This window comes from Salvelinus sp. IW2-2015, linkage group LG22 (genome assembly GCF_002910315.2).
Source record: "Salvelinus sp. IW2-2015 linkage group LG22, ASM291031v2, whole genome shotgun sequence".
Classification (NCBI taxonomy): domain Eukaryota; kingdom Metazoa; phylum Chordata; class Actinopteri; order Salmoniformes; family Salmonidae; genus Salvelinus; species Salvelinus sp. IW2-2015.
This window is the reverse complement of record NC_036862.1, coordinates 179,402-195,669: the sequence shown is the minus strand read 5'-3', so window position 1 is coordinate 195,669 and position 16,268 is coordinate 179,402. Positions and strand designations below refer to the sequence as shown.

General features: G+C 43.9%; 1 protein-coding gene across 4 annotated transcripts in view; it reads left to right on the top strand.

The window, feature by feature from the left end:
• Positions 1-2,548: 2,548 nt before the first annotated feature.
• Positions 2,549-16,268, top strand: part of ece2b (endothelin converting enzyme 2b) — a 65,790-nt gene continuing 52,070 nt past the window's right edge. For 2 of the 4 annotated variants that reach the window (XR_002879798.2, XM_024014260.2), the window contains exons 1-2: positions 2,549-2,669; positions 2,778-2,923. Coding sequence is in view for 1 of the 4 variants with exons in the window: in XM_024014260.2 (XP_023870028.1) it covers positions 2,891-2,923 (33 nt within the window). In the remaining 3 variants the exon portion in view is untranslated. Of the gene's footprint in view, positions 2,670-2,777; positions 2,924-7,628; positions 7,719-8,912; positions 9,219-16,268 lie in introns of those variants that run through there. The other 2 variants (XM_024014262.2, XM_024014261.2) reach the window with 2 other exon arrangements.

Sequence of the window (16,268 nt, the reverse complement as noted above, 5' to 3'; positions counted from 1 at the left end):
GCTTGGAGACGCACTGGGGACGGAATTTCATAACAAGTACCTGAAAAAAAATGAATAAATGCTTTGAATTAACACAATACCAGAAGCTCACAAATCATCCATCCCTTTGTGTTTGTGTCTGTGTGGCCTATGGGCCCTGGTCAAAAGTAGTGCACTACAGTGGATAAGGAGCCATTTGGGATGCAGATTGTTTTTTATTAATGCGGTACACCCGTATATCTATCTAATGACCTCCAAATGTTGGTCATCTGTGACTTGTCACCCAATGCATTATTTCTGGACAAAAGAACTGCTGCAATTTCAGAGGTTCTTCAAATCACTGCACAAGTGTGCTGGTCTGAAGCCAGTCAACGCATTTTCATTTTGGTTTGTAGCCATTGCAACATTATTCAATTACTGGCCAGCCAATTACAATATTTGATTGATGCAACGTATAGTTGAAGTCGGAAGTTTACATACACTTAGGTTGGAGTCATTTAAACTCGTTTTTCAACCACTCCACACATTTCTTGTTAACAAACTATAGTTTTGGCAAGTCGGTTAGGACATCTACTTTGGGCATGACACAAGTAATTTTTCCAACAATTGTTTACAGACAGATTATTTCACTTATAATTCACTGTATCACAATTCCAGTGGGTCAGAAGTTTACATACACTAAGTTGACTGTGCCTTTAAACAGCTTGGAAAATTCCTGAAAATTATGTCATGGCTTTAGAAGCTTCTGATAGGCTAATTGACATAATTTGAGTGAATTGAAGGTGTACCTGGGGATGTATTTCAAGCCTACCTTCAAACTCAGTGCCTCTTTGTTTGACATCATGGGAAAATCAAAAGAAATCAGCCAAGAACTCAGAAAAAAATTGTAGACATCCACAAGTCTGGTTCATCCTTGGGAACAATTTCCAAATGCCTGAAGGTACCACGTTCATCTGTACAAACAATAGTACGCAAGTATAAATACCATGGGACCACACAGCCATCATACCGCTCAGGAAGGAGACGCGTTCTGTCTCCTAGAGATGAACGTACTTTGGTGCGAAAAGTGTAAATAAATCCCAGAACAACAGCAAAGGACCATGTGAAGATGCTGGAGGACACAGGTACAAAAGTATCTATATCCACAGTAAAACGAGTCCTATATCGACATAACCTGAAAGGCCGCTCAGCAAGGAAGAAGCCACTGCTCCAAAACCGCGATAAAAAAGCCAGACTACGGTTTGCAACTGCACATGTGGACAAATATCGTACTTTTTGGAGAAATGTCCTCTGGTCTGATGAAGCAAAAATAGAACTGTTTGGCCATAATGACCATCGTTTTGTTTGGAGGAAAAAAGGGGAAGCCGAAGAACACCATCTCAACCGTGAACCACGGGGGTGGCAGCATCATGTTGTGGGGGTGCTTTGCTGCAGGAGGGACTGGTGCACTTCACAAAATAGATGGCATCATGAAGTAGGAAAATTATGTGGATATATTGAAGTAACATCTCAAGACTTAAGTCAGGAAGTTAAAGCTTGGTCACAAATGGGTCTTCTAAATGGACAATGACCCAAAGCATACTTCCAAAGTTGTGGAAAATGGCTTAAGGACAACAAAGTCAAGGTATTGGAGTGGCCATCACAAAGCCCTGACCTCAATCCTATAGAAAATTTGTGGGCAGAACTGAAAAAGCGTGTGCGAGCAAGGAGGCCTACAAACCTGGCTCAGTTACATCAGCTCTGTCAGGAGGAATGGGCCAAAATTCACCCAACTTATTGTGGAAGGCTACCCGAAACGTTTGACCCAAGTTAAGCTATTTAAAGGCAATGCTACCAAATACTAATTGAGTGTATGAAACTTCTGACCCACTGGGAATGTGATGAAAGAAATAAAGCTGAAGTAAATAATTCTCTCTGCTATTACTCTGACATTTCACATTCTTAGAATTAAGTGGTGATCCTAACTGACCTAAGACAGCGAATTGTTACTAGGATTAAATGTCAGGAATTGTGAAAAACTGAGTTTAAATGAATTTGGCTAAGGTGTATGTAAACTTCCGACTTCCACTGTTTAAGTGAACAATGCTAAAATGTGTTATAGACAGACACACACATAAACAAGCGAACATGCATACACACAAATGAACATACAGACACCTCTGATACAGTGTAGCCTACACTAAATGGATATGTACCTACTTGAGTGAATAACTGCCCCAGTAAAATCTACTTTTTCTACAGGATGTGTAACCAGGTGCATTTCTGTTAGTATTTGAAATATTATGGTGAAGTCAGTATTTAATTCCCTTGACACACAGCTGTTGCCCTTCACTGTGTAGCCTATCTCACCGCAATTCTCTTTCCTAGAATTACCCCTCAGCACCCCAACCCGATGCCTAGCCTACAATTTAAAAAAATGGTATTGGCAAGGGAAGGGATATGTGTCCATGAGTGAGTGAGTGAGTGAGAGAGAGAGAGAGAGAGAGAGAGAGAGAGAGAGAGAGAGTGAGCGAGAGGGGAAGGGGTAGAGGGTGGGCGGGGTGTAGTCAGCGGTGTGATTGCAATCTTCCTTCTTGTTCATCCCAGGGTTAGCCGACTACATGCGTGAAAAGGCTTTTTCTCCCAACATGGAAACATTCTGCTGTAGGTCTATTCTGCTTGCATTCGAGAGACACTCGTTTTGGGATTAGGTAATGTTATGCTCTAGCGCGCACAGTCCATTGCGGTCCTAGATCAATACGGATAGATTGACATGTGTGGGTTTAGTACATGTCCTTTTGTTGTTTGTTGTTCCACAGGATTTGATAGAGCGAGAGAGATGGCTTCGCGATCCAGCCACTGGAATCGTCAGCAGCAGAGGTAGAGTGTCTCTTGCACTCGCCCCGCGGTCGATTTTGCTGTCTGTTGCACGATGAGCGTAGCTCTGCAAGATTTGCGGAACAACGTAAGTCTTGTAATGATTTGATAATCTTCTCAAACGTGATGCTACTCTTCTCATAATTTATGAGGAGACAGAGCCCCGCGGACTCGTATGTGATCGAAACCCATTGCAATCAATCACCATATTTATTTTGTTGGGTTTCTTACTGCTAAACCATTTCGCAATCATGATTCGAATATGACTTGTTTATATTCTGCACATGTTGTAGGCTATGCGGACAATAATGCTCGAGCAGATTCCCAGGTAGGCTTTGGTCCTCATATCCATCCTTAAAATACTGTGTTCGGCGCTCACTGCCCATGATGGAAATAGTGCGCTCGCTCTCGCCATACAAACGTCGGTACCTTTTCATAATTTATCAAAATACGTTCATAAGAGAAAGAGCAGCCTCAGACACTCATGCATAAATCCAGAAACACGTTTTTCCAGCACAGGCCTACATGTAATAATTTGATTGTATTTATTTGAAGTTGTTAGAGAGAAGTTGCTTAGGCCCACACCAGTAAATATTCATAGAGAGGCTGAGGTTTTATTCATTGTCATCTCTTTAAGGGCCACACAGCCTATGGTTGAGTTGCATTGTGCTCTCTCTATCTCACTCGCGTGCATGGGCTTTGGTTTTGGCTCACACAGTTGTGGAGCTTAGGAGACACTCAGTTTGAACGGTAGGTTACACTAGCATATAACAGATTTAGGCCTGACTTGTTTATTTTGAACTTCTCCATTTTGCTTTTTCATTTGTCCTCGGGTTTTGAATATAATATATAGCCCTTTAATCTCACTAAAAGGCTTCCTTCAGGTCTTGTATTTTGTTGACTCGGTGTGCYTTGCCCAGACACTGTTGCCTATGTTGGCTAAAGTAGACATAAGGACATGATATGGAACTGGAGCAAAGCCATGTATTTTACTATGATAACCAACACACAGCTGTTGACTGGTCCCACGGGACAGGCATTTTTGTTTTGTTATGTTGAGATTCCAGTCCGACAGGCTGTACCTGTTGTTGCTATGGCGCTGTTGCATTGTGTCGTTGTCACCTAAATATTATGGGATGTATGAACATAATGAACATCTGTTCAGTATTGGAACAGTATTATGATACCAAAGTGAGGCGTGAAATGTCACAACAGATAAGGCTATCTGGTTACAATTTGGGCTTGATAGGTCCCTGTGTGTGTGCGTGTTTATTTCCGCGTGTGTTTATTTCTGTGTGTTTTGTCTGTCAACCATCAAACTGAGAGCAGGCGAAGTAGGCCTACTACATGGGCTCTGCTTCAGGCTTATGGTTCTGTATAGACCTGTCTGTAATGTAGGCCTAAGGAGCTGGAAGAGCAGTCCCCGACCACTGCCCAATATGCCGTGAATCAATTAGTAGCCTGTAGTCCCCGGGGGCATTTCTGAATATGTTCATTATCTCTCTAATGAACATCATTAATAACGCAATCTGTACACCGGGCCACAGTCGAGCAGGCTGTCGCCCGCTAGACACACTGTGCACTAACTCAACAAACTGTTACAAGGCCTCTACTGTTCCCAGTACCTGTGTTAAGAAGACCAATCGTATGTACACTGCCTCAAAGGGCCGATCTCATCACACTTTAGCATGCAGGGCATCAAAGCACCTCAGGTCTGTCCCGGATAGTAGCATGCACGTGTGTGTGTGTCATGATACACTTACTCGAACAGGCGTGAGTGACATACTTTATATACAGAGATCCATTTCCATATTTAGGTCAACTTCTCTTTTGATTAACTGCCTTCATTTTGCTGGACCCCAGGAAGCAGCAGCTAATGGGGATCCATAATAAATACAAAATACCCAAAGTGATTTACAGTGCAGACATACAATTTCATATTAGTGATCCCAGGAGGAATCAAACCCGCAAGCCTGGCATTGCAAGCACCACACTCTACCAATTGAGCCAAACAGGATTATTTCAAGGAAGCAGCAATGACGCACAGACATGCCGCCCTGAAGTGGTTGCTCGGTAACGGTAACACTTTACTTGAAGTGAACAGGAATAATGCGTTATCACTTGTTATAAGCATGTACGAGCACATATGTAACTTATTATAAGGCACATGATGATAATAATATGTCTTAAATCCAGGATCATTATGAGATGATGCTATACTATACATTGCTATACATACTTACAATGTGGAGGAAATGCGTCAAAAAGCATTAAAGGGGCAATCCAGAATTCGAAAAAGCAACAAAGCCTTCACCTCGCCACTTGTTTTGTTAAACAGCTGAGGGGGCTGTAGAAATGTAACAACTCTGAAATTCATAGACAGAGATATAGATGCAAGGACTGACCATCCATGTCATGAGATCAACATTATATTTTTGTAACCATGTTTTTTAAGCAAAATGCATATGCGTTTTTATACATTGGCATACGTCATCTGGGTGGCCTCAGCCTCAAGTAAAGTGTTAGCAGTTGCTTTGCTGTGGCCAGTTGAGGGAGTGATGGGAAAGGCCAAGACTGAGTGACGGCTGGAGAAGGAGGCCCTTGAGTGACCTGAACCCGGGGTTTATCAGGGCTGGGTATCCTGTGTGTGCGTGTGTGTCCTGCCTTAGGGCGGTGGGGTGAGCCCCTTCCTGTCTGAAGCAAGACTCTCCATCTGTCCTGGCACCATCGGCAGGGCTGGAGAGGTCAACGGCTATATCCTAAATAGCACCCTATTTCCTACAAAGGGCTGGCCAAACATAGTGCAATAGTGTATCTAGAGAGGGTGCCATCATTTGAGATTTGACTAATTTATGAATAACCCTATGCAGGCTCATCATCAAGACTTGAGACAATGAGCTGATTTGTTAAGATCGTGTAAAACCCTCACCACTGCCATTTGTCACGAACTGTCATCCGTTTTAGCCTGTGTATCCTAAAGTGGGATGCGGTCTGTGTTTTTCCTTCGTTTACTGCTTTTTATTTAAATGCTCTCTGACATATTTTAAGTCCTCCCTCCTCTTCCTTCTACTTCCCTCTATTCCTCCATAACATCTCTCCTGGCAAATCTTTCTCTCTAACTCCTTGGTTGCTTGACAATGTTTCTCCCTCTCTCTCTCCATCTGTTTCACCCACCCACCCACCCTCTCTCTCTCTCACTCTCCCTCCCCTCTTTGTGTCTTTCCTGATCTGGTTGTTTCACAATTGTGCACTGAATCACCTGAGATGGACAAAACAGGAGGAGAGGAGGGGTGGATAGGCATGAGGAGGTAGTTTGTGGATATGACCATATGAACTGACCAGGAAAAACTCTGGGCCCCAGTTATAACCTTAGGCCCCTGTACGGTCACATGGTTAGGGAAAACTCAGGGCCCTATAGAAATGAGGTTAATTAAGAAGTAATTTTTTTGTGCCCTGCGTTTGTTCTACTGGATAACATCACCTCCCTTCAGCACTTATCTGCCAGAGTCTGCATGGGATGGAATCCTCGTCCCTCTGCAACTTTGTCTCACAAATGTCTCCTCACTTCTCTGTCTACCTACACTACCCTGCCTGTGCAATAGAATACCTAAAACATACTAGAGTGGGAATTCCACTTTGTAAAAGAAAAGAAAAATCCCCTTTTCACCTATGTGTGTTGTCATCCAATATGTACTATACGTATTACTGAGTATTTTATGCAAATGCATGTTCATATCAGTGTAGTTCCCTTGAAATCTTTATACTGTGTGTAGACTTGGGGACTGTGTGTGTGTGTGTGTGTGTATGTGAGTGTGTGTTTGTACGAGACACTTGGAGAATTAAACACGGTTATTACTCTCATGCAGTGGTGGGAAAAGTACTCAATTGTTGTACTTGAGTAAAAGTAAAGATACCTTAATAGAAAATAATTCACATACATTTTTAATAAATAAACTCACGGGACAATTTTATCTATTTAATACTTTTTATGGACAGACATGGGCACACTCAGACATAATTTACAAACGCAGTATTTGTGTTTAGTGAGTACGCCAGGTCAGAGGCAGTAGGGATTGCAACACGTTATATTGATAGGTTCGTGAATTGGACTATAATTCTGTGGTGCCTGAGCATTTGAAATGTAACGAGTACTTTTGCATGTCAGGGAAAGTCTATGGGGGTAAAAAGTATATATTTTCTTTAGGAATTTAATGGAGTAAAACATTTCAAAAATATAAACAGTAAAGTAAAATGCAGATACCCCCAAAAACGACTTAAGTAACACTTGTCCTATTAAAGGAGCCAAAAGCGGGTATATCCTCGAAGCGTCTGTTATTTTCTGAAGAGACGGACATTGTCCTTTTTCTTATCTGGACTATTCTTATTTTGTCCTCCCCCCTCTGTCTTTCTTTCTCTCTTTCCTCCAGTCTTCTCTCCTTCCTCCCTGTCGTCTTCCCTCCTTCCTTTCGGTAGAGATAGAGAGAGGGGTAGCCTTGATGCCTAGATCAGTGACGTCATTCTCTCTCCCTGGGGAGGACTCTACTGTCTCCCTCCTTCTCCCCGTCTGCCCCACCCTCTCTTTTACTCCCTCTCTCTGCTGTTCTCTTTAATTGATGACGCACTGAAGGGGACGAGTAGGGGTCAGGGGAGGAGAGAAACAGGAGAGAGAGAGAGAGAGAACGAGTCATTTTTTCAGTGTACACACACTAGCAAACAGAGGAATGACATCTGTAATGTGTGTTTGTTGGACTGAGACAGCAAAGGGAAGAGATTTTTAGGTTTGTTTGTTTGAGCGTGTGTCTCTGTGTGTGTGTGTGTGTGCGTGTGTGTGTATACGTACCCAATTCGTCAGCCTTTCACAGATGCACATCAATTAAAGCAAGGTAAGCTTAGTGTTTCAACAACACTGGACTAATGTTGCTTATGTAAGGTTTACATAACAGAGTAGCGGCAGCCTCCCCAGTTTTGTTTGTTGTGCTTGTTCATTTACAGCGTTCGCAGTGTGCTCTTGTGATGTGCGCTCAAGTGGCTAACCTCATTAGGGCAGCATTTTGTTGTCGGCAGAGAAGAGAATGTCCTTTCTGTGCTCGAACAACAACAACAGTCATGCAGGCTCTGGCTAAAAGTAGTGCCCTATATAGGGAATAGCGTTCCATTTGGAACCTCTCTGTGGTGGCTGACTAACCAGGGAGGGGAAGGGGGCGGGGGACGCCCTCTAGGGGTAGAGGTATGGAAGTGCATAATGACAGTGGTCACTGAACAGATGAATGGTTTGGTACACTATTCGGGAAAAAAAAGGATTCCAAAATGGTTCTTCGGCTGTCCACATAGGAGAACCATTTTTGGTTCCACGTAGAACCCTTTTTGGTTTCATGTGGAACATTAATAAAAGGTCTCTACAAGGTCTCCAAAAACGGTTATTCAAATGGTTCTATGGGGACAGCCGAAGAACCCTTTTAGGTTCTAGATAGCACCTTTGTTTCTAAGAGTGTAGAGCTCCATGCATGAATGTGCATGTTATTATTGTCAGTACAGATACCAAAATCTAGGTTTAATACGTGCCACAAGTTGTAAAATGATTGCAAGAACAGAAAAGCGCTGTGATGAAACGATGAAATAGAAACACGAGCATGGCAAGAGAAAGGCTGTCTGTCTTTTGCTCTCTCTCTCTCTCTCTCTCTCTCTCTCTCTCTCTCTCTCTACCTGTCAGTCTTTCTCACTTTGAGGAATGTGGCTTTCGTTCTCTTGGAATTGTCTGTCCTTTTTTTATAATAATGCACACAGAAGCAAGCTTGCCAAAGAAAATGGACCCCCCTCCCTTTCCCCTCTATGGGGTAAAATTACCCATCCATTTTTCTCTGCTTCCTCTACTTCACCTCTCTATCTCATTGACAATGCTCGTGTGCTTGTTCTGTGTATTTTCCCTTTTCTGGCACTTTTTCCTCTCCTTTTCTAAGAAGTATATCAAAATCAGTTGTTACTAATCTCACACTGTTTCAATCCCTATCCCTTCTTTTCTTTCTATCTTTCTATATTTCTATCTTTCTTTGTCCTCCCATCCCCCACCTCCTTAGCAGATTTCCGCCTCTCTTCCTTCGCCCTCTCTCGCTGTGTCTGTCTTTCATTCTCTCTCTCTCTCTCTCTTTTCTTCTCAACCCCCAGCTCATGCTGTTTGTCTGCTTTCTCTTACTCTGTAACTCGCCCTCTTTCACTCCCACTGCCTTCCTTTCACCCTCCCTCGCTCTTCAATTGCTTTGTGCTCAGTGTTTATAGTCCTTCACTAACTCTGCATAGAGGGAGAGAGTGAGAGACAAAGAAAGAAAGAAAGAGAGGGAGACAGAGAGAAGAAGTGTAAGGACAAACTCTTGAATACTTTATTAAAGGTAAGTAAAGCAGAAATGTTCTCATTTATCCCTCCATCTCTCTTTCTCTCTCTCGCTCTCTCCTTCCATCTCCCTACTTCTCTCCTATGATTGTTCTAACCTGAGAGAATAAGCTTATTGCCCATAAACCACCTGTTGACAGCTGTGCTGTGCCGGGGGTGTGTGTCAGGCTGTTGCTAGGGGCAATAAAAAAAAGTGTGTGTGTGAATGTGCCGGTGTCTGTGTGTGTGGGAGGGAGTTGGTGTGACTCTCTGGCTTGGGCTCATTTTCAGAGAGAAGAGAGAAAGGTCACGAATTGAAGAAAAGAGGAAAGGGAGATTGCTGAACCCTGACTTCTGTTTCTGTGTCGCTAGTGAGCAGCATTTGATGTGTGTGTGCGTGTGCGTGTGTGTGAGCAGGACTCTGCCCTCAAGTCCAGGATGCAGTGGGCTGATAGAGGGGTTTGAAATGGTAAAGGACATGGATCCTCATGCACACACACGCATGTGCGCACACACACACACACACACACACACACAGACGCACACTACCATTTGAGGGTCCAGTGTGAGTGTCTGTGAAGGTCAAACACTGAAGTGGTGAGAGAGGGACAGGGAGTGTGTTAGCTCTGAGATGTAAGCAAAGAGAGGGCCGTTATTTACTTACTGCTTCTAAGGACAACACCGGCCCACAGCTGGCTAGATCGAAACGGCTTGTATTGAGCAATAGTTCTGATTCTCACGCTCAGAAGAATGTCTCTTTTGCCTGTGCGAAGCAGGATGTGAAATCTGACACCACTTGAAGCTGGGTTGTCCCGCCTACCATTTCATTCGCTCTTCTGACTGTCCATCAACTCCTGGCTGATCCCTATGTCACAGCTACTAACAACGCATATGCCTGGAATCCTAACATCGTAACGCAGCAGGAGAGAGGGGTTTCAGTGCTGTAGCACAGTCAGAGTTCGATTTATAGCCCATAATTTAAAATAATTCATAGATTTTAAACAAAAAATATTTTCTATTTGTCATAGACAGACAAGATTAAGTCGAAAGGGGAGTTCTTAACGAGTTCAGGAACTAGTTAGATCTCTGTGAGACGTTCACAGCGATGGGGGCAGACGTTTTGATCGAGACCTTTTCCATTAGATTACATTTTCCATTACATTTAGTTACATTTAAGACTTGTGACTATTTTAGTGGTTCCATTTTCCCAGTCACAGCTTTCCCAGTCACAGCTTTAGTATTTGAAAAAACTAGCGTTTGAACCCAGGTGTGTGTGTGTGTGTGTGTGTGTGTGTGTGTGTGTGTGTGTGGTGGTGTCGTGCGTGCGTGCGTGCCGTGCGTGCGTGCGTGCGTCGTGTGTGCGGTGCGTGCGTGCGTGCGTGCGTGCGTGCGTGCGGTGCGTGCGTGCGTGCGTGCGTGGTGCGTGCGTGCGTGCGTGCGTGCGGTGGCGTGCGTGCGGTGCGGTGCGTGCGTGCGTGTCGTGCGTCGTGCGTGCGTGCGTGCGTGCGTGCGTGCGTGCGTGCGTGCGTGTTTGAGAGTGATGCTGGGGATTATTTGTGTTTAGTGAATTGGACCTCGCCCATGTCTCATGACGTCTGTGTGTCTGAGCACCTTCACTCAGGGAAGATCAGGGTCCTGGAGTAAACTGCCCCCTTCCTCTCCTTCTCTCTCTGTCCCCCCTCTTTCTCTCTTTCTGTCTGTCCCTCTCTCCCTTTCTATACTACTCTCTTTATATGTCACCCTCTCTCCCATAGTCCTCCCTATCTCTCTGTCTCTCTCACTCAGTCCCTCACTAATTTTCTCCTGCTCAGTATTCCAGTCAGCAAGTCCTCCTTATCTCACCCAGTCACAGCAGGTTTTGTTTCCTTCGCTCTCTTTGCCTGTGTGTCAAAACACGAGTTTGTCAAAACATGTCTGTATGTATGTATGTTTACAATATGTGTGCATGTGCGTGAAAGTAGGTATATAACATGATAACCGTATGTATGTACCTGCGTGCATGCATGCATATGTGTGTGGGGGACTGTGGTGACCTCTGTGGCAATACGGTGCCGAGGTGAGTTGGGGGGTGAAGGGTGACTGTATTTCCAGCTCTTGGGGGCAGAAGGCTGAGCTGTGCCAGGGTGAACTCCACCAACGTCGCTTTTCCTTCAAAAACACTCCTCAGGAAACCACTTCAAACAATCACATTCCGCACAGTGAAAGTTACACACCACTCCTGCAGCTCGGGAAAACCTCTCCCTTCCCTTCGCCTCCCTCAGCATTACTCTCTCTCTCTCTCTCACTCACTCTCAGACACACACACACACACACACACACACACACACACGCACACACACACACACATTTTTTTGCAAATGTATAAGAAAACCCCCCTGAAATATCACGTTTACATAAAGTATTCAGACCCTTTACTCAGTACTTTGTTGAAGCCCTTTTGGCAGCGATTACAGACTCAAGTCTTTTTTGGTATGACGCTAAAAGCTTGGCACACCTGTATTTGGGGAGTTTCTCCCATTATTCTCTGCAGATCCTCTCAAGCTCTGTCAGGTTGGATGGGGAGTGTCGCTGTACAGCTATTTTCAGGTCTCTCCAGAGATGTTAGATCGGGTTCAAGTCCAGGCTCTGGCTGGGCCATTAAAGGACATTCAGAGACTTGTCCCGAAGCCACTCCTGCGTTGTCTTGGCTGTGTGCTTAGGATCATTGTCCATTTGGAAGGTGAACCTTCACCCTAGTTTGAGGTCCTGAGATGGTTGTCCTTCGGGAAGGTTCTCCCATCTCAACAGAGGAACTCTGTCAGAGTGACCATCGGGTTCTTGGTCACCTCCCTGACCAAGGCCCTTCTCCCCTAATCGCTCAGTTTGGCCGGGCAACCAGCTCTAGGAAGAGTCTTGGTGGTTCCAAACTTCTTCGATTTAAGAATGATGGAGGCCACTGTGTTCTTGGTGACCTTCAATGCTGCAGACATTTTTGGTACCCTTCCCCAGATCTGTGCCTCGACACATTCCTGTCTCGAAGCTGTACGGACAATTCCTTCGACCTTATGGCTTGTTTTTTGCTCTGACATGCACTGTCAACTGTGGTAGAATTTACCACAGGTGGACTCCAATCAAGTTGTAGAAACACCTCAAGGATGATCAATGTAAACAGGATGCACTTGAGCTCAATTTCTAGTCTCATAGCAAAGGGTCTGAATACTTATGTAAATAAAGTATTTCTGTTTTTTATTTTTTATTTCGATAAACCTGTTTTCGCTTGGTCATTATGGGGTATTGTGTGTAGATTGATAAGGATTTTTTTTTAAATTCCATTTTAGAATAAGGCTGTAACGTAAGAAGATGTGGAAAAAGTAAACGGGTCTGAATACTTTCCGAATGCACTGTAGGTGGAAGAACACCCTGTGGATTTAGCCCCAAGGAGTAGGCTTACTTTTGTGTGTGTGTGTGTGTGTGTGTGTGTGTGTGTGTGTGTGTGTGTGTGTGTGTGTGTGTGTGTGTGTGTGTGTGTGTGTAGTGTGTGTGTGTGTGTGTGTGTGTGTGTGTGTGTTGTGTGTGTGTGTGTGTGTTGCGTGTGTCTGAATCTAGTTGCGTGTGTGTGTGTGTCTGTATATGCAAGTTGTTGGCATATACAGTCAGAAGTTTACATTCACCTTAGCCAAATACATTTAAACTCAGTTTTTCACAATTCCTGACATTTATTCCAAAGTAAAAATTCCCTGACTTAGGTCAGTTAGGATCACCACTATATTTTAAGAATGTGGACATGTCAGAATGATAGTAGAGAGAATGATTTATTTTCAGCTGTTATTCTTTCATCACATTCCCAGTGGGTCAGAGTTACATACACTCAATTAGTATTTGATGGCATTGCCTTTAAATTGTTTAACTTGGGGTCAAACGTTTCGGGTTGCGACCAAGCTTTAACTTCTTGACTGATGTTGCTTCAATATATCCGCATAATTTTCCTTCCTCAAAATGATGCCATCTATTTTGTGAAGTGCACCAGTCCCTCCTGCAGCAAAGCACCCCCACAACATGATGCTGCCACCCCCATGCTTCACGGTTGGGATGGTGTTGTTCGGCTTGCAAGCCTCCGCCTTATTCTTCCAAACATAAGGATGGCCATTATGGCCAAACAATTCTATTTTTGTTTCATCAGACCAGAGGACATTTCTCCAAAAAGTACGATCTTTGTCCACATGTGCAGTTGCAAACTGTAGTCTGGCTTTATTATCGCGGTTTTGGAGCAGTGGCTTCTAACTTGCTGAATGGCCTTTCAGGTTCTGTCGATATAGGACTCGTTTAACTGTGGATATAGATACTTTTGTATATGCTTCCTACAGCATCTTCACGAGGTCCTTTGCTGTTGTTCTGGGACTGATTTGCACTTTTTGCACCAAAGTACGTTCATCTCTAGGAGACAGAACGCGTCTCCTTCCTGAGCGGTATGACGGCTGTGTGGTCCCATGGTGTTTATACTTGCGTACTATTGTTTGTACCGATGAGCGTGGTAACTTCAGGCATTTGGAAATTGCTACCAAGGACGAACCAGGCTTGTGGAGGTCTACAATTTTCTGAGGTCTTGGCTGATTTCTTTTAATTTTCCCATGATGTCAAGCAAAGAGGCACTGAGTTTGAAGGTAGGCCTTGAAATTCATCCCCAGGTACACCTCCAATTGACTCAAATTATGTCAATTAGCCTATCAAAAGCTTCTAAAGCCATGATATCATTTTCTGGCATTTTCCAAGCTGTTTAAAGGCACAGTCAACTCAGTGTATGTAAACTTCTGACCCACTAGAATTGTGATACAGTGGATTATAAGTGAAATAATCTGTCTGTAAACAATGGTTGGGAAAATGACTTGTGTCATGCACAAAGTAGATGTCCTAACCGACTTGCCAAAACTATAGTTTGTTAACAAGAAATGTGTGGAGTGGTTGTAAAACGAGTTTTAAACTTCCGACTTCAACTGTACTCCAACCCAGACCCCTGCACTCCTGGGCTGGGTAACAGTGGAGGCTGCTGAGTGGAGGACGGCTCATAATAATAGCCGGAATGGAGTAAATGGAATTGTATCAAACACATGTGTTTCAGCCATTATTATAAGCCATCTTCCCCTCAACAGCCTCCACTGTTACCCAGCCTAACTTCACATCACTGAGTTTCGGGTCTGTGTACTGGTTTCTCCTCATACAGTAGATTAGAGTTAGTTGATTCCTTGTCTGAGCCAGAATTGCCCATAGGGCGTTATGTATAACATTCATCTCAGGGATATTGTCATCAAAATTGAACTGTTATTACAAAATATGCTAAGAATAAGGCATAAAATAACAATTATTGGCTTTTACAACTTAAATGTATTCTATACATACTGTACATTCCACTAGTAAGTAAGTGGCCGGAACGGTTTATAGGGCAAGAGCTTATCTCCTGTTTCTGTAGCGTGAGGTAGCTTCATATACAAGTATCCCCCTGGACAGGATGCTAGTCAACTACGTAGTTATTCCACATACAGGGTTCGTCAAATGTTTAGAAACTGTTTACGTCTCATACAGAGTTCTGGGGAATTGTTTTGCAGGCACTGTCCTACTGGCACCATTGCGGTCTCATTTCCAGTAAAGCAGCCCCACATGTTCAGCGTCATCCCCGTTCCTCTGACCAAGCCTGAACACTCCAGTTGTTCCCACAATAGCCTTTGTGATTGGTGCTCCACAGCTGTTTTGGACCACCCGGTAGCCAATGAGACTGCCCTGGAGACGGCCCCAGAACACATTGCTTTAATTTTTCATCAAGTGCCTGATGTCACGTGACCGGCTCTTCTGGTGGTTTCCGTGGCGACGGTGCGCCGGGGGTCACAGTTGTTTGAATTCGAGTTCCACAGAGAGGGCGCATAATTTGACAGAAAGGAGGAGAAGAGCCTTTGTCATCATTAGCTTGTCTTTCACAGTAACAGACTGATTGATTCATATTTAGGCCTCATGAAGGGACTGCCTGTCCTCCTTGGCCATGGACCCATCTCCAGAAAGTAAATGATGGTGGTAATAATAATCATAAAACAACAGGATCACTATTCACTACAAATGGCTGTGGAGATGTACTGCATTGCTTTGTTTGTGGTTGCTTTCAAAATGGTAACCTCTATCCTACATGGTGCACTACTTTTGTAGGGCTCTGGGCTAAAGTAGTGCACTAAATAGGAAATAGRGTGTAATTTGGCACGCAGCCTGGGTCTTATAACAGGCCACAGTTTAAGATCTTATAACAATACACCCACTACCTAGGCAATGAAGTGTGCTCAGTATCTATAGTATGGGGTTTTGTTGATGGACTCATAGGCTCTTACTGTGTAAGATGCAGTGGCTTTTGGAAGAGACTAAGGTTTACCAGGCATACCATGAATAAGGCCTCCCGAGTGGCGCAGCGGTCTACCATGCTAACCACACCGCTTGCGTCGCAAATGCGGGCGTCAGTGAGCGTGTGCGTGGCCAGGCGCTAAAATAGAAATTGATTCTATTTGTGACGCTCAACGTGCTTCAAGTCCGGCCTCTCCCATCTCCTCATTGGTTTTCAGGAGCCATCTCCACATTGGTTTTTAGGAGCATATACCCACGTGGGTGATTAACCTCTCTGCGCTACGGATCCCTTTAGCGGGATCATTTTCCTAAACAACCGCTGAATTGCAGGGCGCCAAATATCACTAGAAATATTTATAATCATACAATCACAAGTGAAATATACCAAAACACAGCTTAGCTTGTTGTAAATCCACCTATCGTGTCAGATTTTGAAAATATGCGTTTACAGCGAAAGCAATCCAAGCTTTTGTGAGTGTATCAATCAATGCTAGAACAGCTAGCCCCAAATTAGCATGGTCACGAAAGTCAGAAAAGCAATAAAATGAATCGCTTACCTTTGATAATCTTCGGATGTTTGCACTCACGAGACTCCCAGTTACACAATACATTTTATTTTTGTTCGATAAATATTACTTTTATAACAAAAAAACGCCATTTGGGTTGCACGTTATGTTCAGAAAACCACAGCTTCGTTCCGGTCCTGAAAGGAAGA